Raw genomic sequence first — 26,006 nt, forward strand, 5'->3', positions numbered from 1 at the left:
TTTACTAAGAAGTCACAAGTGACTTCATATTGGTACTGGCACCTGCATCTTGAAGACATGCTGGAGTTTCACCACCTCCGCTCTGGACTCACGGCCAAAGCAGTGAAAATGGCAAAATACAATGAAGTCACCATGGTGACTGTGAACCCAACCTGAGAAATGCTGGATTAAAGTCAAGGGATGACTTCATAACTATGGCTTAATCACACAATGCTAAGTTTGAAACAGATAAAAACAAACCTCAGGAGTTCCTTAGAGGGAGAACTGGAATTAGCTCAACACAGGCCTCACAAGCCCCAGTTCACTGAGATCTCAGAGAGACAGTCAAAAGCCCAGGCAAGCCTGTGCAGTGCGGCACAAGGAAAGCAAGAACCTAGAAAGGACCTAAACAGCACTAACAGACGGCTAACACACCTAGGACATACTCTTATAAGAGGGACTTCAAGAAAACCATGATGAGCTGAGGGTCCTCCTGTCTCCACATCCCCAGTACAAGGACTATGCATGTATCTTTACACTTCGGTTTTTACAAGAGTGCTAAGGATCCAAACTTAAGTCCTTACACTTGTGGAGCACACACACTAAATTAAATTTAAAAAGCAGTGAGCTTTGATGCTTCCATTATAACTGTTTCGTGTTCATACTCAAGTAAGACAGAGAACTTAGCTAGATGCAATTTTGAAACGAGACCAATTAATAGCTCTATAGGAGCCTCTAAATGTCCTAGTGAAGAGATGAAACACAAACCTCTCAACTTCAAAACAAAAGCCAGGCTAGGAGACATGGCTCAGCAGTTGAGGGGACCTCATGCTCCTTAGAGGACCCTGACTCAGGTCCTAGTACTTACATGCTGGCTCACAACCGCCTGCAACACCAGTTCCAGGGAATTCAATGCCATCTTCTGGTCTCTGTGGGCAGCAGGCATGCTTGCAGTACACACACATGCATGCAGGTAAGGCACTCATAAAGTAAAAGACGAATGCTTTTAGAAACGATTAAGGTTAGTGGGAAAGCTACACTGAATGCCAGACAGAAGAACTGGCCTCCTGCATCAGTTAGCCCAAGCTGTGAGTGCAAAGGAGGAGTTACTCCAGACTCCAAACAGCAGAATGCCTACTGCACATAACACACAAAGTTCTAGTGGTCTGGATAAAGATCAAAGCAGCCACAGCATTCCCTTTGGCCAAGTCACAAACCACAGCCAGCCCCTAGTCTCTTCAGTTCTGGGAAGGCTGAGGAAGCTGCATAACAGAGACTTGAGATGAGCAAAGCTCCAGAGACTGAAAAATCACAAACCAGCAAGAGGAGCCAGGGAACACCTCACATTTGAACTGGGTCACCCACTCCTCCTTTAGAAACATATGAATCACTTTAACCACCTTTAGACCTTGCTAATATCTTCCTTCCTCGTTACATTGTAATTCTTCACAGAAAAATTAATTATAAAGATCTATCAGGCATCCAAAAATGGTTCAAGATCAACCCTGAGCACATGCTGCCCAACCCTAAGTACTACAATAGTACAGGTAGGCCTGATGGGAGCACACACCCATCCTAACAGTACACTGTTAGATAAACCAGCCAATCCCACATGACTGGAACACACACCCATCCTAACGGTACAGTGTTACAGATGGATACATTAACCCCACATGGCTGGAACACACACCCATCCTAACATAACAGTATTACAGATGTAAGTACCAACCCTACATGGCTGGAACACACAGCTATCCTAACGGTACAGTGTTACAGATGAATAAGCCAACCCCACATAACCACTATGAATGCTTTAGATCCCTAAACTACATTCATGTTTGTAGTTTTAAATAATTTATCTTAGCCTGGTAAAATTATACATATTTACCATGTTTGACATGATGTTCTGAAGTATATAAACACTACAGAATGGATTATTAAATCTAATCCATTAATATGAACATCACCTAACATCTGTGGTTTAAGGGGTTAGGAGTTTTAGGAGGTTGTAGAGTCTTCCAAAGATATACACTGACAAGGCTTCCTCACCCAGAAAGTCTTTAAGTCATTGAGGATACCCTTGAAGGAACCCCTTCTCCTTCCTGAGAAGTGAGTAACTGCTCTGCCCATATGCTCCTACTGTCTGCCCATTCACCCAGCCCAACAAGGTCAACCAGTCATGGATTGAAAACTTCCATAGTTCTGAGCCAGAACAACCCCTCTCTTCATAAATGACTATCTCCAGGATTTGTCAGTGACAGAAGCTGGCAAAGACAGCCACCACTCCACCTCAACAACACTGTGGGTTCTTTGTCAGACCACTACAGTGGATTGACTTTCACACAAAGCACACTGCATGGATGTTTTTAACTTCCCCGTGCATATAGAAGCTATGGGCTCTGCAACAGTTTATTAAGGAAGCAATCTGAGTGATGGTTGTTGCCATGTTGGACCCCAAGGCCTTGGACCCATGGGAAATTGGTCATTCTGTTACCCATAAGGACTTCAAGACTCATGAGGAATGACAACAAATGACCAATGCAGCAAAGACTAGCAATTGCAGCTTCTCCCTCCTGGGTGCTTAGAGCCTGAGACTACTCATCTTCAGAGACCTGTCTATACTAGCTACCCTTTTCCTGTGACCCCGCCTGACATTAGCTTTACCCTAGTGTCTCTGTCGTTTATTCTACCCCAGGGCATCCCATGTGCCTGTCTGAGGTGATGACTGTTCATAACCACCTGAACCTTCAGCAACTGGACTCCTCCCACCTGTGGGCCTTGCTGAGTGCCTATGGTTGTGAACTCATCCAAGTGGAAGCTGCTCACGGGCAGGGTTTCGTTTTAGAGACAGGGTCTTAGAGTGTAGACCAGACTGGCCCCCAGCTTGTAGTGATACCCCTGACTCTGCTTCCTTTCTTACAGACACCCTGAAGGGAGTTCCCCTCATTCACTGAGTCCTGCCTGCAGGGTCCTTTTATAGCATTTACCCACCCACAGCAGGAGGGGTTCCCAATGACCCATCCTTTTGAACTTTGCTACTGCCACAGGTGGGGTGGCGGAGCCGGCCCCAAGCTGCGGTGAAGCAGGGTACCTAGGTGAGTGTGGTCGAGGGCCTGAGGCCTGGCTCTGGCCAGCAGTTCCCTCTTGCCATGGCCCAGTCTTTGACACAGGCCCCCAGCTCTGCTACTGGTTTTCCACTTGGCCATTCTTCCGTGAGGGCAGGACTGTGGCCTCCTCCCTGGCCACTCCTGAGCCCCACGGCCTACTTCATCCTGGCCCTGGAATGGCTGAGGAGCTGTCCCATTCATGGCTTGACAGGTGCCATGACCCACCTTGGAGTGACAGGCCAACAGACCAGGCTTTAGTTTCAGTGTCCTGTGTTTCCTGTGGCCGAGATGGCATTTCTTGGAGGGACCGTGAACTGGAGGCGTCCAAGCAGAAAAGGGTGGCTCCTACAACTGTGTCTATCCCCCCCCCCCGTCCCCCGTTGTCATCCCCCCCCAGACAAGACATGTCTGGACTTGTCCAGGCTTGCCCTGACATTTCCAAAGGTGCCACAGCCAATCAAATTTAAATTAATGTTCCTTGCTCAGCAAATTGTGTTTGCTGGAGATGACCTAACTGTACCTGGAATTCCCCTAGCTGTGTATAAAAGGAGCCCACAAGCTTCTCTCAGGGTCATCGCCATTTTGTTGTATAGCTGATCCCTGAATGCAGGGATTTTCTCTCAAAAAATAAACGCTCTTGCTTTTGCATATGTGAGTGATGATCTTTCGTGGGTGATTTGCAGACCCTACTCTGCCCTCACAACTAAGTCCTGAAACTCGCTTGTGTTGTCATGTCAGCAATGTCACAAAGTCTTTATCAACAGTTAACTTCATCTCCAGTTCCTGAGGATGCCCAATCTTAGTCTACATTGCTTACAAATATAGGAACAAAGAACAGCTAAAATAAAGGGCAAGAAGCACACTGAACCAAAGGTCACTGTCCTGTGACAAGTAAGATAATGTCCTGGTTTGTGGGTAAGAGTGCTTGCCAGGCAAGCCTGAGGACCCAAATTCAATCCTAGACCCCAACTGGAAGAAGACAAGCAGCTTCTTCTGCAAGTGTTCTCTGGCCTCCACAGCTTGTTGACTCACATAGCAAGAAAGTCCCCAAAATATATCAGGGAAATACGTTAGGAAGAAAGTGACAAAGCTCCATCACAGCCAGCTTTCAAGAGCCCTCTGTCAACAGCATATTACCTGTATCGAGAAACAGAGGGAGAGGGAGAGACAGCAACAGAGACAGCTGCAGCACGGTGCCCACTGTCCCCCCAGGAAGTGCAAAGGCGAGGCCAGGCCCCTCTGCTCAGAGTCTGCCCTCAGCAAAGATGCCCTCGCACTACAGAATGAACTAGTTCTGAAAGAGAAGCATTCCCCTGTCAAGACACAATAATCTAGAAAGGCCACCACCACCGGCACAGTGGCATCCCCACCCGTCTGAATTCCCCCAGAGCACAGTCACGCCATAGCAGTTTAAACTGCGCTGACACAACTGGGCTTCATGCTTGGAAATCTTTACTCATAACTCCATCCTATTCTGCCAGTAAGCATGTACTGAAGTGTTGCTAATTTCCCTGCAGCTTTAAATGAGAGTTCTTCTTGATTGAATTCCATCGCCAATACTATTAATACAGCTGACCACATCATACATAAGCTACAAACCTAGTAACTCTTAGAGACTACATGTAAAACTGTGTGTTTGAAAGTGTGTCTTGTTGGGGACCATCTCCCATCTTCTCATTATCTCATCTTCCCACCATCTCACGACTTCATTTTCTTTGCATGGAAACCATTTCTTGCTAGAATGGGGCAGGGTTTACTTTCAATTTGACTCATGCTGAGAAAAATATTCCACAGTACACAGGAAGGAGTTCTATTACAGCAGGATTAGCCAGCTGACTGCTGCGGGAAATAATCATACAGTCTTCAGGAAATATCCGATAGTCCATGTCAATACTGAACAGCCTGTAAGTGAAGATGAAAGTGGAGGACTGGAAATCACCAGGATAAGGGCCCTAGGGAAGTGTTCAATGTCACACTTGTGTAGGCCTCCCTCAGGAACTCAAAGGCTTTTCCCTCTCCCTGGAGAACAAAGTGAAGATTGGTACCGACTTCCTTTGTACAAGAAGGGCAACTCAGAAAGATTGCGCTCAACCCTGTAACCTACTGAGAAGCTGGGGAAGTCTGGGAAAGAATGCACAGGAGCCATGCATTCCTGTTGCTCGGCAACAGAACTGAAGCAGCCCCTCCTGGGGAGGAGGCTCTTCAGACTCAGGAAGTAAATAAAACGTACAAAACTCAGGAAGTGGAAACTCACAAGAACCACCAGACTCCTTTCCAATGTCACGGGAGTTTCATCCCCAGCCCAGGCTTCCCTCTGAGTTTCTGAGACAGTGTCTCAGAAAGGGCACACTGACCTCAGACTTGCTGAGCCCCAAGGATGACCTTGAACTTGTGACCTCCTGTCTCCATCAAGTGCTGGGCTTACGGAAATGCACCATTGGAAGAAAGCAAAGAGCCTGTTTTACTATGAGACAGCACATCATATGTATTTTCTATGGAACTTTCTGCTACATAAACTATAATATCTAAAGGGGGGTGATCTTGACCAGTGGGGACCCTAAGGGCTAGACCAGTTATTACAGGAAATTTCTAGACAGTATGCAGTGAGAGAGAGCAGGTAGGTGAAGCTAAGGAGCAAGCGAGGCTCTCGAGGACCTTCTGGTGCAGGACCTGGTGGCCTCCCAGGTCTCCAGCAACACTTGCGAATGAGCTGCCTGGGACGGCTCCAGGACATACACTCCTTGGACTCTAATAAACAGAGAGTTTCCATCTTTAACAAACTGCCTAGCAAAACCCTGAGCAGGCCCCAGCTGGAGCAAAGGGCAGATATGGTGTGGGATTCTGCCAGATGCAAGGCTCAGATGGACAGCACTTCAGTTTTCCTCAACATGCCCTCGCTCTCAACTTCTGCTTCGGCCAGGCACCCAAACCTTGTCGTCTACTTCAGAGCCACCTTCTTCACAAGATGAATTGCCCCATCTACATGCACTCTGAGTTGGGCTTCCGTGGGAAGAGTCCCACTCACCCATTCTCACAGAGGTCATCTTCACAGGTCTGGGAACTAACATGGAATGATGTCTAGAATGTACTATTAACTGACAAAAGTAAACATGCAAGACAGGCAGTGGTGACTTGCACCTTTAATTCCAGCACTCAGGAGAAAGAGGCAGGTGGATCTATGAGTTCAAGGCCAGCCTGGTCTACAGAGTGAGTTCCAGGACAGCCAGGACTATACAGTGAAACCCTGTCTCTCAGAAAAAAATTAAAAAATTAAAAAACTAAAGGTGCAGCAGTGAGAATACAAATATTTCTAAGATGCTCTCTTTGCAGTTCTAACTTCTGAAACCATGTTAATATTTATATATTCAAAATAAAATGAAATGAGGAAACATAAATCTAGACCGCAGCACAAATGCACTGAGGGGAAATAACTTACCAACCTTTCTAAACAGCATTTTAGGACAGTATGCTTCAGTGTTGTAAACTCTGCACTACGATCGGCATGTTACAAACAGGCTACTAACAATCTGAAAGTCAGAAGGGCGTGGAGTGGGCAAGCATGAGGTCTGAGTTGGAAGCACACTTCCGAATCGGGGAGAGCACCAGGGGATCCCTGAAGCTCAGTGCCCAACCAGCTTAGCCAAATGGATGAGCTCCAGCTTCAGTGAGAGTCCCTGCCTCAAACAGCAAGATGGACTTACTTTTACTATTTACAAATGTGTGTGTATGTGTTTGTGTGTGTCTGTGTGTGTGCATGCACATGCGCGAGCATGCGCACGTTCATGCAGGTAAATTCATGTGAGGTAAGTGCATGCACTGGGGCTGCAGGCCAATGTGGATGCTGGGAACCAAGCTCAGGTGCTCTGCAACTGCAGTAAGTGCTCTTAACTTCACAACCAATTCTACAGCATCAATAAACTTCTAGGGAAGGAAAATGGCTGGTTAGGTAGGTAGGAAACAGCACTAAGGATATGAGATCTGAGGCCAACACTTTCCAATCAGTGCACTGAGTCAGGAAGAAAATGAGCTTTGCCTGGTAGAGAAAAAGAGCTGTGGGGTGGTGGTGACAGAGAAGAAAGGCAGGAATCAGCTCAGAAGAGGATGTGACCAGAGCAGGTGAAACCTAACACTCTTGGTGTCAGCTGCCCTGCTGTTGCTAGGAAAGTGACCACAGATTTAAGATGCAGCCACCAGTATCTCTAGATGGGGCATGCCCCAGTATCTTTAGGTGGGCTGGCAGGCCCGCGATTCTGGAGACACAAGGGTAGGTAGGCTAAGTGTCTATGCCCCTCTCCGTTTCTCCAGACTGGCTTTCTGTGGGCTTGAGTCCCCTCCTCGCATGACTGTGTGACTTCAGGCTCCCAGTATCCCTGCCTCCATCTTTTGGGGACACTGTATCATCTTACATGGAACCAGGAGATGAAGCAGTTAAGTCTCTCATCACAAGATCTGCGACTTACATCTGCGGGCCCCTTTGCATGTAAGAGCAGAAGTCAGGCGTGGGCAGGTCAGGGGCCTCGGCCTGCACCCGGACAGCGCTGCTGGGCAGGAGCTGTGTGCTTACATCACTCGGGCTGTGTGGGGGGAAAGTGCTGAGCGGACAGGTGTGGAAGGCAAGGTGAGCCAGCAACGTCATTACTAACGGGTATTTCCTATGTGCTAAAAAAAACGGTATGTACAAAATCTAGGACAGTAATTCAGTAGGTTTGCTGAAAATGGAAACAGAGTTAGAAGTTAATGACAGCCAATCAATTACTTCCTTGGAACCAACAGGAGTCCTGAGTTAATGGAATCCTGGCGTGTTCAAAGAAGAGAGGAAAGGCACAATGACAGTGAAAGGTCACACGATAAAAGAAGGCCTCAAATGCAAGACCTGACCTTCTACTTTAAGAAATGAAAGATTAAGTCCAAAGCACACAGAGAAATAAGCCAACAGAACAGAAAAGAAAAATACACAAAGCAATGAAACTAGCTTTTAAAAGGATGGGTGAAATGACTATTTTGTCAATATTTTAAGGAAAAAAGACACAATTTATCAAGATTGAAAAAAAAAAAAAACAAGCTGGGCATGTCTGTAATCTCAGCACTTGGGAGGCTCAGGCAAGAGGATGCCAAGTTAAAGGCCACACAGCTCTGCAGGTGAAGACCCCATTGCAAGAAAACCACCAACAAGCAGAAAGAGAGAAGACAGTGATGCCTACAGCCCTAAGGAGCCACGGGGCAGCTGTGAGGCCACGGCCAGTGTGTGCTACAGGTCCTGTCTCACACTAAAATAAAATACAGTGAGCAACTCCAGACTCCACAGACATTAAAAGCACCGGGAGGACTGGGAACAGCTTGCTGAAAATTAATTTGAAAACTCTGACAAAACAATGTACGTAAACAAACAAAGTTCTCCCAAAAGAAACAGGTAACTGGAACTATGCTACGTCTGCTAATGACCAAAGATTCATATATACATTTCTAGAAACCCAGAAGCAGCATTCTGAGCCCAGCATTAGCCTGACACTCAAGAGAGAAGCTAACTGCAGACTTCCTCACTCACTTCAGCAAATCATGACTCTCCATGCTGCCCAAAAGCACCATGACCAAGAGGCCTCATTCCAGGGATGAACAAAAACACAATCATCTCAAGAGTCAGGCAAAATTCAATTCATGCCCATGAGGGTTTTTTGGTTTTTGTTTTTTGTTTGTTTGTTTTTTTTTTTTTGTCTTTAATCTCTAGGAAACAGAGGTCAAGTACAGGATCTTTTTGATATCATCAGCTGCAAGCTGACTGGTGCTAACCAAATGCCTTCGACAGAGGTCAAGTACAGGACCAGGACAGGACTTACCGTGTTGACTCAACCTGTTCCAAAGTCCTATATGAGAAGTAAAGAGAAGTAAGGATGAAAGGCAAAGCTTCTGAAAAACCCAGCTCACTCGAAGATACAAGAAACAAGCTTTCTCCTAAAGGCTCCTAAATCTAAAACATAAGTTTCACACTGGTATCAATGGAACCAGTTGTATGGACAGCCATGTGCTAGGAATAAAAAACTAGAAGTGAAATTAAAAAGAAATACAACCTATGATTGCATCACACAATGTGTGAAAATAAATTCAACCAAATGGCCACTATAGTTTGGAATTTTGACCTCCCAGGGCTCATATTTGGGGAGCTGGGTCCCTCATGTAATGGTGCTTAGAAATGGTGTTGGGCATTTGTTAGGGAAGCCCAGAAGGCACAGATCTCTGGGGTACATGAGTACTACCTCCAAAAGACAAACAGTTCTCACAGAACCAGTCAGTCTCCAAGAGAGTAGATGGGATAAAACAGCAAGTTTGGTGACTCTTACTAGCTCTCTAGTTTCCTGTCACTCATGTGCTTGGGCTACTATAACATCATCCATCAGGAAGTAATGCAGCAAGGGAACCTTCACCAAGAGACCACACCTGATGGTTCTGCCAGAACTTTGATTTTCAGCTGTCAAAACTAAGTGAACTTCTTTTCCTTTCAAATGATACACTATCAGGTATTTGGTAACAACAACAAAATAAACTAATACAATGTCTATAACACAGTAGCTGAGACAGCTCATTAATGGAGCAACAAAAAGAACCTGGATATGACTCGACATACATAGCATCTGATGCTTTTAGTGAAGTCTCTCAACAATTAAATGGGGAGGAAAAAGTCATTTCAACAAATGGCTGCTAGGAGAATTGGATATGTGTATGCAATAAATAAGTCAAATAAAGATAAATAAGTAACAATCTGTATAATGATAAAAGTTCTGTCTGTTGCTGACTCCAACTTTCTGGTACAGAGTCCCAAACTTTGAACTCTGGAGCCATGGTGCCCTTCGTTATTCAGAGCAGGCCTTCCCAACCAAGCTGGTGGGTATGTCAATCAGGTGACTCTACTGGGACCGGGCACAGCTTCAGTGTTGGCCTGGTCACCAGAAACTAAAGCAGTGATTAGATGCGAAGAGCTTTCAGCCCCACCCCACTCCACGGGATGGACAGGGGTGATGGACTGCAAGTGAGCACCCAGTCACCGATGGTCAAGGACTTAAGGTCCCCACTAACACCACTAAGCTCAGGTCTTGTTAGTGAGCACACCTGGTGTTCTCAGGAGAGTGACATGGCCAAAGAAGCTGTGGAGGTTCTACACCCTCACCCCACTCTCATCTGCCCGGCTGCCCTGAACAACTTGACCTTCCTTGGTAAGTGACACTCCGTCTCCTGTGAGCAAGACTAAATTCAGATGCAGAAGGGGCATCTTGGCTTCTTTTCCTGTTGCTGTGATAAAGTAACTGGATAAGGCAATTTAAGGGAGAAAGGGCTCATCTGGTTCAGTCTGAGGGCACAAGCTCTAAAAGCAGGGCAGTACTGGGGGCAGCTAGAGGCAGCTGGGAGCAGAGAACAGGGATGCATGCGGGAGCCCTCAAGTAACCTCATCAAGATAATCCCTCACAGGTGTGCCTGAAGGCTAGCCCCCCCCCCAAAGGGATCCACACCAATACTCCAGTCTCTGGCCAAGCCAGTATCCAACAATTCAATTAAACTCTGATCTAAGCTCCCAAAGTTAGTACACACAGAAGTCAACGCAAGACTGTCTTCCCTCAAATACCAATCACAAGACTTTCTGACCAACCATCATGCAAATGTGGGGTCTCCCTCAAAGCCATGCCCAAACGTATTCACTAAAACAACCCAAGGAACTCAAGCAATATCCAACTCTACTACAATCAAGGTATCCTTCAGAAACAGATCAACAACATAGGCCACAGGAGCAAGGGGGACCCATCACTGCTGAGCCCGCACCACATGGATGAGTCCAGGGAAGGAGCTCTTGAAGTAGACCCCTTTCATAGGCGCCCACAATGACTGAATACAACCTCTGGCTCCCAGCCCCTTTCATAGGTGTCCACAATGACTAAAGCAACCTCTGGCTCCCAGCCCCTTTCATAGGCGCCCACAATGACTAAAGCAACCTCTGGCTCCCAGCCCCTTTCATAGGCGCCCACAATGACTAAAGCAACCTCTGGCTCCCATCCACTTGCTAGGAGATAAAGGCAAGGGTACCAATCAAGCCCTCTAATCCATTTAGAGGCCCTGCTGAGGCTACCTCGTGACCAAACACGGGCATTTTCATGGTCTCAAGGAGCTCTATACAGAGGGCCAAAGTGAAACTATATACAAATTTATTGTGCCCTAACACTCCAAGTCCTACTTCATTAGACAGACACAAACCTAACTCAGAATCCATCGTAGGCTCAAAAGGAAGGAAAGCACTGGGAATCGGGGAAGGAGCTGTGACTCTGGAGCTGCCACCAGAAAGGCACAAATCATTAAACAATGCTTGATGTCAGCCTTCGGTCAAAAGCAAAATGTAAGGAAAAAAGAAAAGGCAAGCCACTGAGAGGGGGAAAACACTTGTAAAGCACGCTAGATAAGAACAATAGTTATTACAAACATAAATAAGGAACTTCTACTCAGTAAGGAGGCATTCTATACAAACATGGAAGCCAAAGATGGTGGCACACACCGACACCATCCAAGCACTTGGGAAGCTGAGGCAGGAGAATCATGAGTTAAAGGCTAGCCTGGGCTACACAGGGAGACCACACCTATAAAGATGAGTGAGGAGAAGGAAGGGAGGTGGGGAGGAGCAGGGTAGAAGGAGACAATGAATGAGAAAGGGGAGGAAGTAGTGATGGAGAAGGGAGGGACAAACAGAAAATATCTGAATTGGCATTGTACCAAAAAACAGGCACAAGACAAGGTGCGCAGAGTCATGAGAGAAATGCAGACTAAAGCCACAAGGCCACGTGGCTACACGTGTGGCAGCATGCATAGCAGGACCCAGGGCAGGGGACGACTTCAGACCTTCAGACATGCGCTCTCTGTCTCTCTGTCTCTCTGTCTCTGTCTCTCTGTCTCTGTCTCTGTCTCTGTCTCTGTCTGTCTGTCTCTCTCTCTCTCTCTCTCTCTCACACACACACACACACACACACACACAGCTTCTTAGTTTGGGGGGAGGGTCCTGTTTTGTTTTTTATCTGACCTCTAACTCAGAACCTTGTACATGGTTGGCACAGTTACATAAGACCTGGTAACTCCACTCCTGAGTGCTTACCCAACAGAGGTAAACCATACACTGACAAAGACTTGTCTGTGAATGTGCCCAAAACCACTGCAATTTAAATGTGAACATCTCTCCAAGATTTTTCACATCATCCCAGTCATGATGCCCTGAGCTGCCACAGGCCCAACCTAAGGCCCCCCAAGCACGGAACTGAAACCTCCAAAACTCTGAAGCGAAATTACCCTTTTCTCCTTCAGAGTTCATCATCTCCGTTATTTACTACAGTGACTGAACAGTGACTGGTGAAAATGTGGTCCACAGAAAACTAAAAAGAAAAAAACCTCAGGCAACTACCATGTGCTGAGCAGAAAGCCAGCAGCTCAGGAAGCAACGCTCAACAGGAAAATATAAATCACCTTAGCACACAGGCAAACAGGCCAGACACAAATGACCCACAACCTCCCAGCAGAGTTCCACAAACCTTTGTCTGGGGAGACAAAGTAGCCTTTTAAGGGGGTCACATAGGGAAGACTATGCAAATGAATACACTCAGTACACCATGAGTATCGTCATGGCTAAAGCATCAATTACACACTTACAAGTGGTAAATGTCATCACAAGTAATTCATGGCCTCAAGGAAATATTTAGCCATGTTTTATGTAAAAAGCTGCATGTAACAGAAAACAGCAGTATAACCCTGTGCCCCTTCTCTCCTACAGACCTGACTATATAACACACCAGGGCAACAGCCAAAGACTGAAGCAACCATTTAAATAGATTTCTTCATTAGTCAGACTCCCACATTCTATTCCCGTCATGACATCTGAACACACAGCGTTTACCAACGTGTGCTGACGGCGGTAGTGAGGAGTCCTTAGTCATAACACAATTTACTAGAATTCAAAAGCAGAAGCAAAACGACCTTGGCTTTTGGGGGAAAATACCCACACTGGTGTCATTCAGTGAAACACTCAATTTAGACTCCTGCACAGAGGAATCGCTACCAAGAACTGAGTGTCATCTGTTCAGAAACTGCGATGGGGCAAAGGCGAGGCTGGCTACGTTTTCACTTTAGAACATTATGGTAAAAACAGCTCTGGGCATTTACTAGTTGGTGTTAGGACAGAGGCAAAAGACAAACAGGGACCAGCTTCTGGAAGCTTCTATGTTCCTGCAGCCTGACCTAAAGAACTTTTCCATAATTTCATTAAAAGTGATATTACTATAAACTGAACATATCTTAAACATCTACAAATAACAGACTTTAGAGGATGTATGCATGCTAAGAGGGGATAGAGACGAACTTTAAGATCAAATATACAAATCCTGTAAAACAGGAGACAAGGCCATGCTGAGCTGATCCCCCAACACACTAACACACACACACACACACACACACACACACACACACACACACACACACACTCAAATCTCTCTGTGATGTTCCAATGAGGCCGGCCATGAGCCCAGAAGCTTGGCTCTAACCTACAAGGAAGCACGCACTGTGCCTGGTCTGCAGAGCCACTGAGACAGCAAGGGAGCACACGGACTCCAGAGAGCTTGGGGGCTTTGCTCCACTGAGGTCTTAGGTCAGAAGTCAAGGTAAAGAAAACCACCAAGGTCTCAGACAGGACAGCGCTGGGCTACAGACCTCTGAGCAAGGAGAAGTCCTGAGCTCCATCTGAAGCACAGGAGTGTCAAGAGAACTGCTCACCACACACCACTCTGAGGCCAGCCATCTCTTCGCACGGCTTATCTGACTTTCCGCAAAGCCTTGTTTCTGTCCCGACCTTTCCCTTCAACAGTTTTAGCAATAATTCAGGAACTCCATTACCACTACAACGTCAGTTATCAAAACAGAAAAACACACTAATACACTCTGTATTTTATTTAGAGTAACTTACTTCAAAGACATGCTTAATACCATGAAATGAACTTGCCATTTCATGAAGTTTGAAGAAAAAGTACTCCCCCAGTCCACACAGCTGAGGTGACACTGGGGACATCTGCATGCACCCTCTGCTGTCAGCATCCCACACTGTGGCGCAGTCTTCACCCTAAGCATGTGCTTATTAACACTCCAGTTGGCACGTTTACACCTGGACTTTGTGTGCGTTAGTAAGGTAACACAACAGAAGAATTAAAAATGGTAAGATGCCTATTGGAGAAGGAATGGAATGTAGGGTGAGGCGGCAAGACTTCTCTTTGTATATTTTTTCACATGTTTTGATCTAGAATCTGCTTTTCAAATTTGGATTTGAAATGTAAGTAAAACACAGTTTCAACTCTACAGAAGAGATTTAAGGGGGAAATCAAGACCACCCTGCCCAAACACTAATGCTATGTGGGAACCCTTTCCATAATGCATGCAATAACTACCTGCTTTCACAGCGTTTTAGGGGAAAGGAGGGAAAAACAATGTCTACAGTTGGAAACGCTGTCAGAAAACAGGAACATGGTCTGAGACACAAGTCAACAGCCCCTAAAAGCACAGCGAATGAATGCAGTCGGAGGGATGAGCTGGCGCAAATATAAGCTGAGTTCCATTTCAAATTGTGTCCTGAGACCACAAAACAGGATTTTCAAAGGCAACAGCTTCCTGTGCTCCAGAAACCAGAGGCAAGACCACTCCAGATGCTTTAAGTCTTCAGAAATGAACAAGGCACCAGCAGAGAATAGGTGGGGGGCTGCAGAGCTCTCAAAGGGTATCCAGATGGGCAGAGTGCCCAGGTTTTACTGCCTCCGGTACTCCTGAATAGGTAACTAAAGCTTTGGTGGGGTACAAGGTGCGTGCTGAATAACTAACAAACACAGCTGACCAAAATTAAGACTTTACAATTATATTAGCTTAAATATTCTCTCAATTAGGTTTCTTTTGTGACATAGAATTGTACTTCACACAAACAAACACAAACAGAGCATCTGGACTATCTCAAATGTGTTTATGAAAAGGCTGCCCTTTGGAGAAAAGCTGTGGATTAGGACAATAAACAAACTGCCCCAAAAAATGTCTATAGTACAAACACTGAGTATCTGACAGAACACAGAAGGAAAAACAAAAGTCAAAACTGAACAAAAAACACTTATGAATTAAAATGTGAATACGCCGACTGTGTAAAACATTTAACATACATAAACCAGATAGCAGATTAACTCTGAATAAAGTAATCAGGCTGAATTAACAGGACAAATAGAGTATGTTACTGCATTTGCATAGCCTGCAATGGACAACAGCAGACTGTACCAAAACACCAAAGTCTCATTCAGTCAGCATCGCTCAGAGATGGAGGACAAAGGGGAAACTAAGGATGGCTAGCATAATCACCGTGGGGCAATCAGGAGGTCTACCAGGACCAGTAGACAGTACCAGTGGATGGCAGGCTTACCTGAAGTGCTCTACCTTTGGAATGTCACCATCTCCAGTCTAGAATTCATGACATTGAGTCTTAAAAGCCCTAGAGCACTCCACACTTCCAACCAGCTGCCCTGAAGCCCCAGCAGGCCTCAGAGCCGGTCCCTCAAAGCCCTCCACTCCAGACTAAAGCTGGTCCTGAAGGTCACAGGCTAAGAATCCTAACAAACACTCTGGGTCTAAGTTCCTAGGAACCAGGTGTGGCCTGTGCCCTGCAAGTCTCCTGCATTCACAAATTCCACAACCTCAATTCAACTAAGCAAGAAGACAGAAACGTGTGAGGAAAATGTCACCTGAATCCATTGTGTACATTCCCTACGTGACACGTTGCCACTATTTTCACAGCTGTTACACTGTGATCCAGAGATGATTTAAAGTACGTGGAAGGGGGTTGCTGCATGTAAACACTATGTGGTTGTCTGTGAGAACAGTAAGCTCCACAGAGACCGGAATTCTGGAGAACAGGGAATCACAGGGAAAGATCCTAGAAGCAGCCATCCCATCGGCTGTCCCAGGAGACAGAGAACAGAAGCCTGTAATGGGAACACCATTCGTCACATGTAAGGGCAGGAACCACCTTCTTGAGTTACTCACTCAGTAAAGCATTACCGTTTTAGGTATGCTGCGTTTTAAGGAAGTAGTAAAACCTTACAGAAGTCAAAATATAACTCATCTGCACTGGATGTGCCCAAATCCCATAAAATTCTACAGTAGTTTGGGGTGAAGCCAGGCTTGTAAAGATGAGTACCTTGAAGGGCATGAGCCACAGACACTACGCCTCCAAAAGAACAGTAAATATCCCGTGTTCTCAGAGCTGGCCCAGGCACAGCAGTTACTTCTTATTAAATAAACACTTGTGTGATGAATGAAACTCTATAATAGGCGGTTCCCTGAATGATTAGGGAATCACCCTGTTCATACTTTACTGAAAACATTAGTTTTATCACTTACTTATTGGTCATGATTGCCTCGATTGTTTACTAGGGCAAATAGAACCATTCCACACCATGCCTCAGAAGTACTAACAAAGTAAACTGCAGGACAACAATCTTTAATTCTGGGGAAACAGAAACGTGGCAATGACAGAGAGTACAACCATGCCACTAGTGTGAAAACACTGTGACCCAAGGGCACACTCATGGGGTGGGAGACACTGTACACACCGACCTCCAGAGCTCAGGCCTGCACCTAGGAATCCCTGATGAGGCCCATGTTGCCATTCAAGAGTCTCTGAGCAATCAAATGCTCAGAGCAGAACACTGTGGCCTGAGACCTGGTTTCTCCCACTGAAGTTTCACAAGAATTGTTCATTTACTACGAATAATTATCTTAATGGCTCCAAGCATTTTTTCAACTTCTAAAACAATCCATATGTTGCAAAAGTGTCTTTCCAATGCTAGCAGACTAAGGATATTCTTTTCTTATGAAACTGTAAAAAGGAGACAAAGAGGAATATTTGGTAATAGTTCAAACCACAGAACATCTTAAGGGAGAATGGGCCACTGCAGAGGAAATATGCGACCAGCCCACAGTTTGGCAGTAAGATTCTCTTACTGAAGGCTGGAAAGATGGCTCAGTGGTTAAGCTATCCTGCTGCTTTTCAAGGAAATGTAGTTTCTATTAAATGCCTGTAGCTCCAGCCCCAACAGATCCCGGATTCTCTTACTAGCCTCCACATGTGACTACACAACACAGCATATGGATCCACACATACACTGAAAGATAATAAATCTAAAACAACAACAACAAAAGATTATTTTACCTACCAGCACAGAATATCCCGGGGACTTCACTCCTGATTATAATGGTCCGAACTTTCTTATCTGATTTTAATGCATCCACAGCTTTCGAAAACTAAACCAAAATAGAAAGGGGGAAGAAGAAAAAGGAAAAAAAATCATTTTCAAAATTGTGTCAACAATATATCTTAATATTAGAAGCAAACAGCTTAATCTCACACTCACCATTTTGAGAAGATTTTTACTGATTGAATTTTTCCCATAAGCTCTGTTTATTCCAAGCACCACAATTCCTAGTTAAGGAGGGGAGAAAAGTATACACACTTGGGTTAGTGAGGTGCGCTGAGAGTCTGTAGAGTATAGCTGACTAACCTGCACGTGACCAATCTGCCACCTTAACTAAGGCTTCTTGCAAAGCTGGGTCGTTATTTTTACAGTTATGGCTTCCTTTTCCAAGCAAGTGCTTAATATTCCTGGCTCACTTTAAGGGGAGAATTTGAGAGTCACGGGCCCTTCCACTTTTCTCCTTGAAAGGAACACAATGGGTTTGCAGGTTTTACAGGTTTGAATCACTAGGAAGACTAGGAGGGCACAGCAGAGACCAGCAATCACGACTTCATTCATCACCGTCCAGAGTGGTATACACAAGTAACAGTTGCTGCACGCAGGCCTCTGACCTGCTTCCTGCAGCTACTCCAGCCACAGGCGCCTTGCTGCTCTAAGAATCTTAGCACGTCTATGCCAGGCTTCCTCCTGACCTCTGCCCTGCACACTTAACCCGACGACACTTGTATTCACATCCACAAGCAATCTGGACTCAACCCAAATAAAACAAAGTTCATTATCCTTCCCCTGTAACAAAAGCTCTCCCTGCTCACTCCCCATTTCCTCAAACTCTCATCTGAACCCAGGCTCTCCACCCCAGCTGTAACTATCAGACCAACTTTCTAAGCCAGTTCCATGCACAAAACTCACCATTTGTGTCAAATCCTTCATTTGCTACAAAACACCTGACTTTGATGGCCTTAACTGTAGATCTCAAGTTCTATACGACCTGCACTCAACCTTCTCCCCTAAGCACAAACGTTCACTGGGGGTCACAAATGCCTTCTCCAGCTCGGTGTATGGGCCTTATCTGTTCCTGACTTAAATCAAGGCCAACTACACACATCCAAACACTATCAGGGAGGAGAAAAGCTTTGCAGGGGACTGAGGCTGTCGAAGGTTCAGAGGCCTACACCTGCACTGACTGAAGACGGCCACCCAGGGCCCACAGCATTGGGTGTGCTAGCTCAGTAATCCTACAGCAGCCCCACAGGTAGCCACCACTCTGCCAGTTATCTTCAAGAGGTTTCATATGAGCCGTTAACGGGTAGGTGGCTATCTAGCGCCACACCCAAATGACTACACTACATACATTCAAGCTTCAGTTTCCATCTGAAGACACTTTAGTCGCTCAGGCAAGATGTACTGAGCACACACTATAGTACTCAGCTGGCCCACTAAACACACGCCAACATCCGCAGTGCATGGTGACTCTGACCACATTGACATGGCCTGGGGCAAAAGAAGGCCAAGGAAAGGCTCCCCCAGACACCGCTGAGAAGAGTCAGAGCTGGATGCACAGGAAGGAAAATGGAAATGATCAGGAAGAAGGCTTGACTGGACTGACACACGCCTAGAACTAGCAAAGCACACCTCTAGGGGTGGCTGTGATGGCCCCTACCAGCAACCCAGTGAGTGAATAAATAACCCTTGATAGAGTCTTAGTATGATGATGGTGATGGGGAATGCTCTTCTGTATAAGTTTGTCTTATTGGTTGATGAATAAAACACTGATTGGCCAGGCAGGATGATAGGTGGGACTAGGAAACAAGGAGGATTCTGGGAAGTGTAGGCAGAGAGGTGTCATCATGTGATCCCAGGAAGTGATGTAGCTGGGCAGAGCCTGCCACTAGCTAACCATAGAGGTCTGGAGGTCTGTACAGACAAGCAGGAAATGATGTACTGGGCAGAAAGACAATATAAGCAGGGGCAAACTGGGGAGACCTGAACAGTCGAGATGTAGGACACCAGCGGAGTAAGAGGTCCCTGAACCTTTCTCTGGTAAAATAAGACCATGTGGAGATACTTAGATTTATAGAAATGGATTAAGGATTAAGATAAGAGACCATAGCCAAAGGCCAAACAGCTTTAGAACTCTATAGCATCTGTGTGCTTCTTTGGGGCAGAGAAGGGTGGTGGGATCAACCAGGCCAGAAACATTCAGGTTACATGATGGCATTAAGGGAAAGTAGCAAAGGGTAGGAGGTGGGCCTGGCTGGAGAGAATGGTGGTGTCTGTGGGAGCTGTATCTTTCCCTGGTCCCTTCCTATCTTCCCTCCCTCCCTCTGCTCAGTTTCCTCCACCATATATCCCTGCCACCATGGTGTTCGGCCCAAATGTATGATGGGCCCTAAACACCAAGGAATGAATCTTCTGAAACCACCAGCCCAAAATAACTCCTTCCTCGTTTCCATCATTACTGTCAGGTATTTTGTCATACAGGAAAAGTAACACAAGGACTGAATGCGGAGCAGAGGATGCCCAGGAGAAAAGACAAATAACTCCTTCCTCGTTTCCATCATTACTGTCAGGTATTTTGTCATACAGGAAAAGTAACACAAGGACTGAATGCGGAGCAGAGGATACCCAGGAGAAAAGACAAAACAGACACAGAGAGAGCAGAGCTAGGGAGGGAGGAGCAGCCAAACAAACAAAGAAGTCAGTACAGGTCAGAGAGTGTCCTCGCAGGCCAAGATGAAAAGTCTGGCTTCAGCTCAAGGCAGCTTGGGGAAAGGGAGGGGAGGGAGGAAAGGGGGGAGGGAGAGAGAGAGAGAGAGAGAGAGAGAGAGAGAGAGAGAGAGAGAGAGAGAGAGAGAGAGACTTTGCCCACTCACAAGGGGTATGACTATATATGAAGGAAATCCCACAAACCCACAAAAAAATACAGAGCTAATTAATGAATTCAGCAATACTTGTGTCTTATACATTAACAATAAATAATCTAAAAATAAATTTAGAAAAGAACTCCATTTGGTAACAGCCTTAAAACTCAGAACAGGAATTCCACTTTGCAGCCCAGCACTGGAAATCATCGCTCAGTCCTAAGGACTAAAAACTAAAGAAGCTGCAAAACAAGCAGTCTTTAAATCTATCAGGGAACTAAGGTCCGACAAGAGAGCATAGAGAATTGTGGTGTCTCTGCAGAAACCCAGAGCATAATCCTTCAGAGGACTCAGTGCTGATTCAGAACACCTAGCTACAACTGACAAACGGGTTTCACTTGGACAACGGCCCAGAAGCTCAGTGTAGACCAGGCATGTGTAATGGTTAATCTTGACTGCCAGCTGGATAGAGAATGCCTAAGAGATCAGCAAAATTCACCTGCAGATATCTGTAGGTACCACTCTAGAAAGGATTAACTCATGGAAGAAGACATTGGGAAGCCACACCATTGTTAGCTACACCATTGGTAAACTGAAGGAACCCAGGTTTATACAGGTTTATCGTACCCCACAAAACTCATGGTAACAGAATTAGCTAACTACACAGCTCTCCATACCTAAACAACTTGGAACTCATGTAGCTCAGACTGGCCTTGAACTCACTATGTAGTTGGGGAGTGGGGGGAGGGGGTAAACATTCTCTGATTCTGACTCAATGAGGACTGAACCCAGGACTCCCAGCATGCCATGCAAACACTCCACCAGCTGTGCTACACACTAGCCCCCTACATTAGTATCTACATAGACAGTGTTGGACTTCTTTGGTGTGAGACAAAAGGGGGCTCGATGTTCCATTTTGTCTCAAAAGAATAGTAATTCAGAAAGCATAACCAGAAAGGTTGTGAGTCACAGCAGAACTCAGAACAGGTTTGGACATTTTGATGAAAGTGCCTGAAAATGTGGCATGCTTCTATAATGCTTTCTTTTAAATTTTCATCATGAAGATGTATATTTTTACTAAAAAAATTCCAAGTTAATCATTATTACTAAAACATTTTGTTAATAAACCACTGAAAATTACTGACAGAACCTGTGTGACACCCACAATAAAATCAACAGCCTGAAAAATGCTCCCAAGGGAGTCATAATCCACAAGTCCAACACACAGTTTCCTGAGATTGTGAACATTATGAGACATGCACAAGAAAGGCAATTTGAAATTTGCTTAGTTGGGTGTATGGGTGTTTTGGCTGCATGTATATTTGTGTACATGTATGCCTGGTGCCATGGATGTCATAAAAGGGACATCAGAGTCCTGGAAACGGACTGTTGTGAGCCTCCATGTGGGTGCTAGGAATAGAACCTGTTCTTGAAAGAGCAGCAAGGGTCTTAACCTTTGAACCCTGTATCAACTTTTCTAACAGGCAACTTAAGAGAACTTAACAATACATTAAGAGAGAAAAAACACATGAAAAACACCACTACCATAAAAACCACTCTTTAAAAGATGGAATCAAATAGTCGTAAGAAACAACCTAGTAGGAAGGGAGCAGAGAGGAGGTGTTTTTAAAGCTGTCTGGGGGAAGACATCACATTTTTAGAAACAGCCAGAGAGGAGAGGCTGGAAGGATGACCAAGTGACACTCCTAACAAAATCTGGACAAATCCTACTGGCAGACACTGCCTACAACTCTGAAAACCAGAAGAGTACAATTAGCCAAATTAAACATGTCCTTATACAGTAAGCCATAAGGTGTAACAATTCCCTCTCAGCTACTCAACACACGCTGATTCTGAACACAGTGGTGCTAAGTCCGCCTGAAAAGCAGCAATGCAGCAAGAATGAAGAAAATACTAAAACGCAGCCAGGCTGAGGACGAAGCAGCCAAGGCACCACACAGAGAGGCAGTAGTTGGGGTGGGCAGAGGGCCTGCCTGCTGTGTACAGTGAGGTGCTGGGTTAGATGTCACTGCACAGACAAAAACCATTCTAGACATCAAAGTAGTATCGAAGTGCAACATGAAGACAACAGCCATGCAGAGGGGCAGAGGCACACAGACATGCAAGCATGGCTGGGTGGGTGTTCACGGGAGAAACAAAGAACACACCTTTACATCTAAATACGGAGGGCAAGGGGGTGCAGCTGAAGGACTGGTGACTTCTGTGCCCCGTTCTTTTGGTCTGATGCTGCTGGTGCCCAGGCTTTGCCCTTCACAGGCAGTAGAGCATCCTTCAGTTTGTACAGTGAGTTTTTATCATGATGAATTTTGTCAAATGCTTTGAGTGTGCTGGGATAATTGTGGTTATTCCTGCTGAGCTTGCTGGTGTGATGAATCACTTTAAATGCTTTTCAATAATGACCCACACCTGCATCCCCAGGGTAACCCCCACGTGGTTGTGGTAAATAGTTCTTTTAATGTATTGTTAGACTTAATTCATTTGTGTTTTATTTGAGGCCAAAAAAAAAAAAAGAAGGCACACACTTAACACCTAAGTAACAAGACCGTGTGGGTGAGGGTGAAGGAACGAGACACCAGAAAGTACAGATGTGATACACAGTAATCCAATCATCTCAATAGTGACTTTAGGCTTCAAAGACCTAAAGAGATCATCAGGGGCTGGAGAAAGGGCTCCGCTGGTGGGAAACTTCAGCCCTGCATGATTCAGCCCTGCATTTGACCCAGCACCTAAAAATAAACAGATAAACAAGCAAACAAATAAATTCATCAGAGTGCATACTGAGCAAGACCCGGTGGCTGGCTCTAAAGACGCACATTACTGTTTTTAAGGTAAACCATGCTGGCACTAATCAGAGAAAGCTGGAGCTGGTATATTAATCTCAGTGAGCTGAATTCAGAGCAAGGCCTAGCCTCGCGAAAGAAAGGGGCATTCCATAATGCAGGGGTCCTGCTCCTCCAAGACATCATACTCCTTAATGCGCTTGTACCCGTAGAAGAACCAGCAGAGCTTTGGGAAGAGATAAACCCGCACCCTGTTCGAGTGCAGACTGTAACTCACTTCTACCCACACAGCCCAGCTGTGCTCACCAACTGCAAAAGCTTCACCCAGCCACTCACTGAACGTAGACGCTTCACCCAGTCACAGCAGACTTTACACTCTTCTCAAGCTCGAGGAAACATCAGGGAGACAGACCGCACCGAGGGTGAAAACACCTTAACCCCACAGTAGTGCAATTCTGCAATCCCAGCACTCAGGAGGCTGAGGCAAGATCACAATTCTAGGCCAGTGTGGACTAGTCAGCAAAGCTATGTGAAAAGAGTGAAGGGGAGGGGAGGGAACGGGAGGAGAGGGGGGATGGGAGGGGAGGAGGGAGGGGAGGAGAGGAGAGGAGAGGGAGAAGAGGGGAAGGGAGGAGAGGAGAGGGAGAAGAGAGGAGGAGAGGAAAGGAGGGGAAGGGAGAGGAAGAGGGGAGGGGAGGAGGGGAGAGGAAGAGGGGAGGGGAGGGGAGGAGAGGAGAGGAGAGGAGAGGGAGAAGAGAGGAGAGGGGTTGGAGAGATGACTCAGAGGACTCAATACCCAGAACCCACACGGCAGCTTACAACTGTCTGTAAATACAGTGTCAAGAGGATCCAACACCCTCACACAGAAAAAACACCAATGTACATGAATTTAAAAAAAAATAGAGAAAATTTTTGAAAAGAAAATGGAACAAGGACAACAAATTAAATGCAAAGGAAGGGAGAGGTGAAAACCAGCAGAAACAATGGCAAAATCAAGACAGTGGGAAAACAAAATCAGCACAGAAAGTTCACCGAAACAACAAAGGGTGTGTGTGTGTGTGTGTGTGTGTGTGTGTGTGTATCTGTGTGTAAGTGTGCATGTGTATGTGTGCACTCAAGGCTGACATCAATAGCCTCTACATTGGGCACTCTCTCCACTGAGCAAAGAGCCAGCCAGCTTTGTCTAGTCCGTGATTGCCTGCGTACATGGGATCACAATACTGACCACAGCAAGCCCTCCTGGCATCTGGGTGGCTCTGAAGGTTCAAACTCCAGTCTTCACACGTGCATGGTAAGTAAGCACTGTAACACCTGAGCCATCCCCCTGGCCCCCAAAGGGGTGTTTTCTAAAGATGAGTAATTTGATAAGCCTCTAACCAAAAAACCTGAGCAATTCTCAACATGCTCCTTGAAAAATAGAAACAAACAGACTATGTCCTACCTCAGTCTACAAGAGTAGCATTAAACCAGATAAAGATTACAGAAACAGAAAAGTAAGGACCAATATTTCTCCTAAGTGTAAATGCAAATAAAATACAAGCATATCAAATCCAACAAAAGAACTACTTACCACAACCACATGGGATTTACTCCAGGGTAGAGGTGTGGGTCATTATTGAAAAGCCTTTAAAGTGATTCATCACACCAGCAAGCTAAGCAAGAAAAACCAAGATTACTCCAGAAAAAGTGCTTGACAAAATTCAGTAAGATAAAAATTCCCTCTATGAATGGAAAAGGATTCCTCAACTGATTCAGACTGAATGAACAAAGTCAGGATGCTATTCTCCACAGACCAAGAGCAGTGGGATGAAGTAAATCCAGCTGTGTGAATTGGCAAGAAAAAGAAGACATTCAGAACGAAGCAAAGCCACTGTTTTCAAAGGACATGCCATATATGGGAAATACAGAAAGCGTTAGAACAAATACAGAAGTTATCAAAGCACGCAAAGCCATGTCTACGGACAAAACTCCAGAGGATTCCTACACATCAGAAATGAGTAGTTAGAAAATAAAAGTAGTAAAACAATTCCTTTCATGACAAGAAGCAGAAACGGAGCCAGTCAGTGTAGACAAACTTACAGAGACAAAAAAAGAGATGGTCTCCTTTTTTTTTTTCCTGGGGGACGGGGGTCTTGAGAGGGAGCAAATGGAGTATCCTGTGGATGACTAGAGGGGTTACTGAGTTTGACTTTTTGAAAATGATCTAAAAATGAAACTGGAATGATGGTTTAGTGGTCAAGAGCACTTGCTGCTCTTACAGGAGGACCTGAGTTCGGTTCCCAGCACCTACATCAGGTGGTTCAAAACCACTGTTAACTCCAGCTCCAGTGAGCTCTGTGCTCACATGCACAAATAGACACATATGCACATGTGTGTGAATATACATAAGTAAATCCTTTTAAAGAACAAAAGTAGAAATGGCCTGAATTTGGATTGTGTTGAGAGAGCACACCTGCGAAGACGAACTGTACATGTTGAACACTATGGCCCATCAATCATGCCTCAGTAATTCAGAACTCTGTAACTTTCTTACTGAGATAATCACATAAAATACATGGAAATATATCTCTTAGAACGTGAAGAAAGGTGTGCTAGCATACGTCTGCCATGTGGATAAAAGTGGAGTAAATAAAGAGCACGGAAGCCTTCAAAGAAATCTCTCACCAGATCTCTGCATCCAGAGTGAAGGATAAAGAGGGTACGTCAAGAATGGCTTCTCTGCCCACTTGCTTGTTGGTGCTATCTGCTGGTAACTGTCCCAGCGGTTTCACAAAGACATCTTTAAAAGGGGCCACAGTACAGTCCAAGCTTACCACGCTCCAGAAAAGAAAGGTCCCGGGTGCAGGGAGAAGCCATTCCCGGAAGCATGCACAGAAGCCTAAGCAGAAAGGGCTGCAGAACCGCAAGGTCAGGGGCAGCTGCAGGGCTAGAGCTGGGGCGGCCCAGAGGAGGAGGCCAGCAAGCAGAAGA

General features: G+C 45.6%; 1 protein-coding gene across 1 annotated transcript in view; it reads right to left on the reverse strand.

Moving 5' to 3' along the window:
* Auh (AU RNA binding methylglutaconyl-CoA hydratase) overlaps positions 1 to 26,006 on the reverse strand; it is a 95,109-nt gene that overhangs the window by 66,549 nt on the left and 2,554 nt on the right. The window contains exons 2-3 of the mRNA XM_005066299.4: positions 17,534 to 17,601; positions 17,336 to 17,423 (exon numbers count right to left, since the gene is read on the reverse strand). Of these exons, the coding sequence (XP_005066356.1) occupies positions 17,336 to 17,423; positions 17,534 to 17,601 (156 nt within the window). The remainder of the gene's footprint in view (positions 1 to 17,335; positions 17,424 to 17,533; positions 17,602 to 26,006) is intronic.

The sequence above is a fragment of the Mesocricetus auratus genome, unplaced genomic scaffold (assembly GCF_017639785.1).
Source record: "Mesocricetus auratus isolate SY011 unplaced genomic scaffold, BCM_Maur_2.0 Super-Scaffold_100013, whole genome shotgun sequence".
In the NCBI taxonomy this organism is placed as follows: domain Eukaryota; kingdom Metazoa; phylum Chordata; class Mammalia; order Rodentia; family Cricetidae; genus Mesocricetus; species Mesocricetus auratus.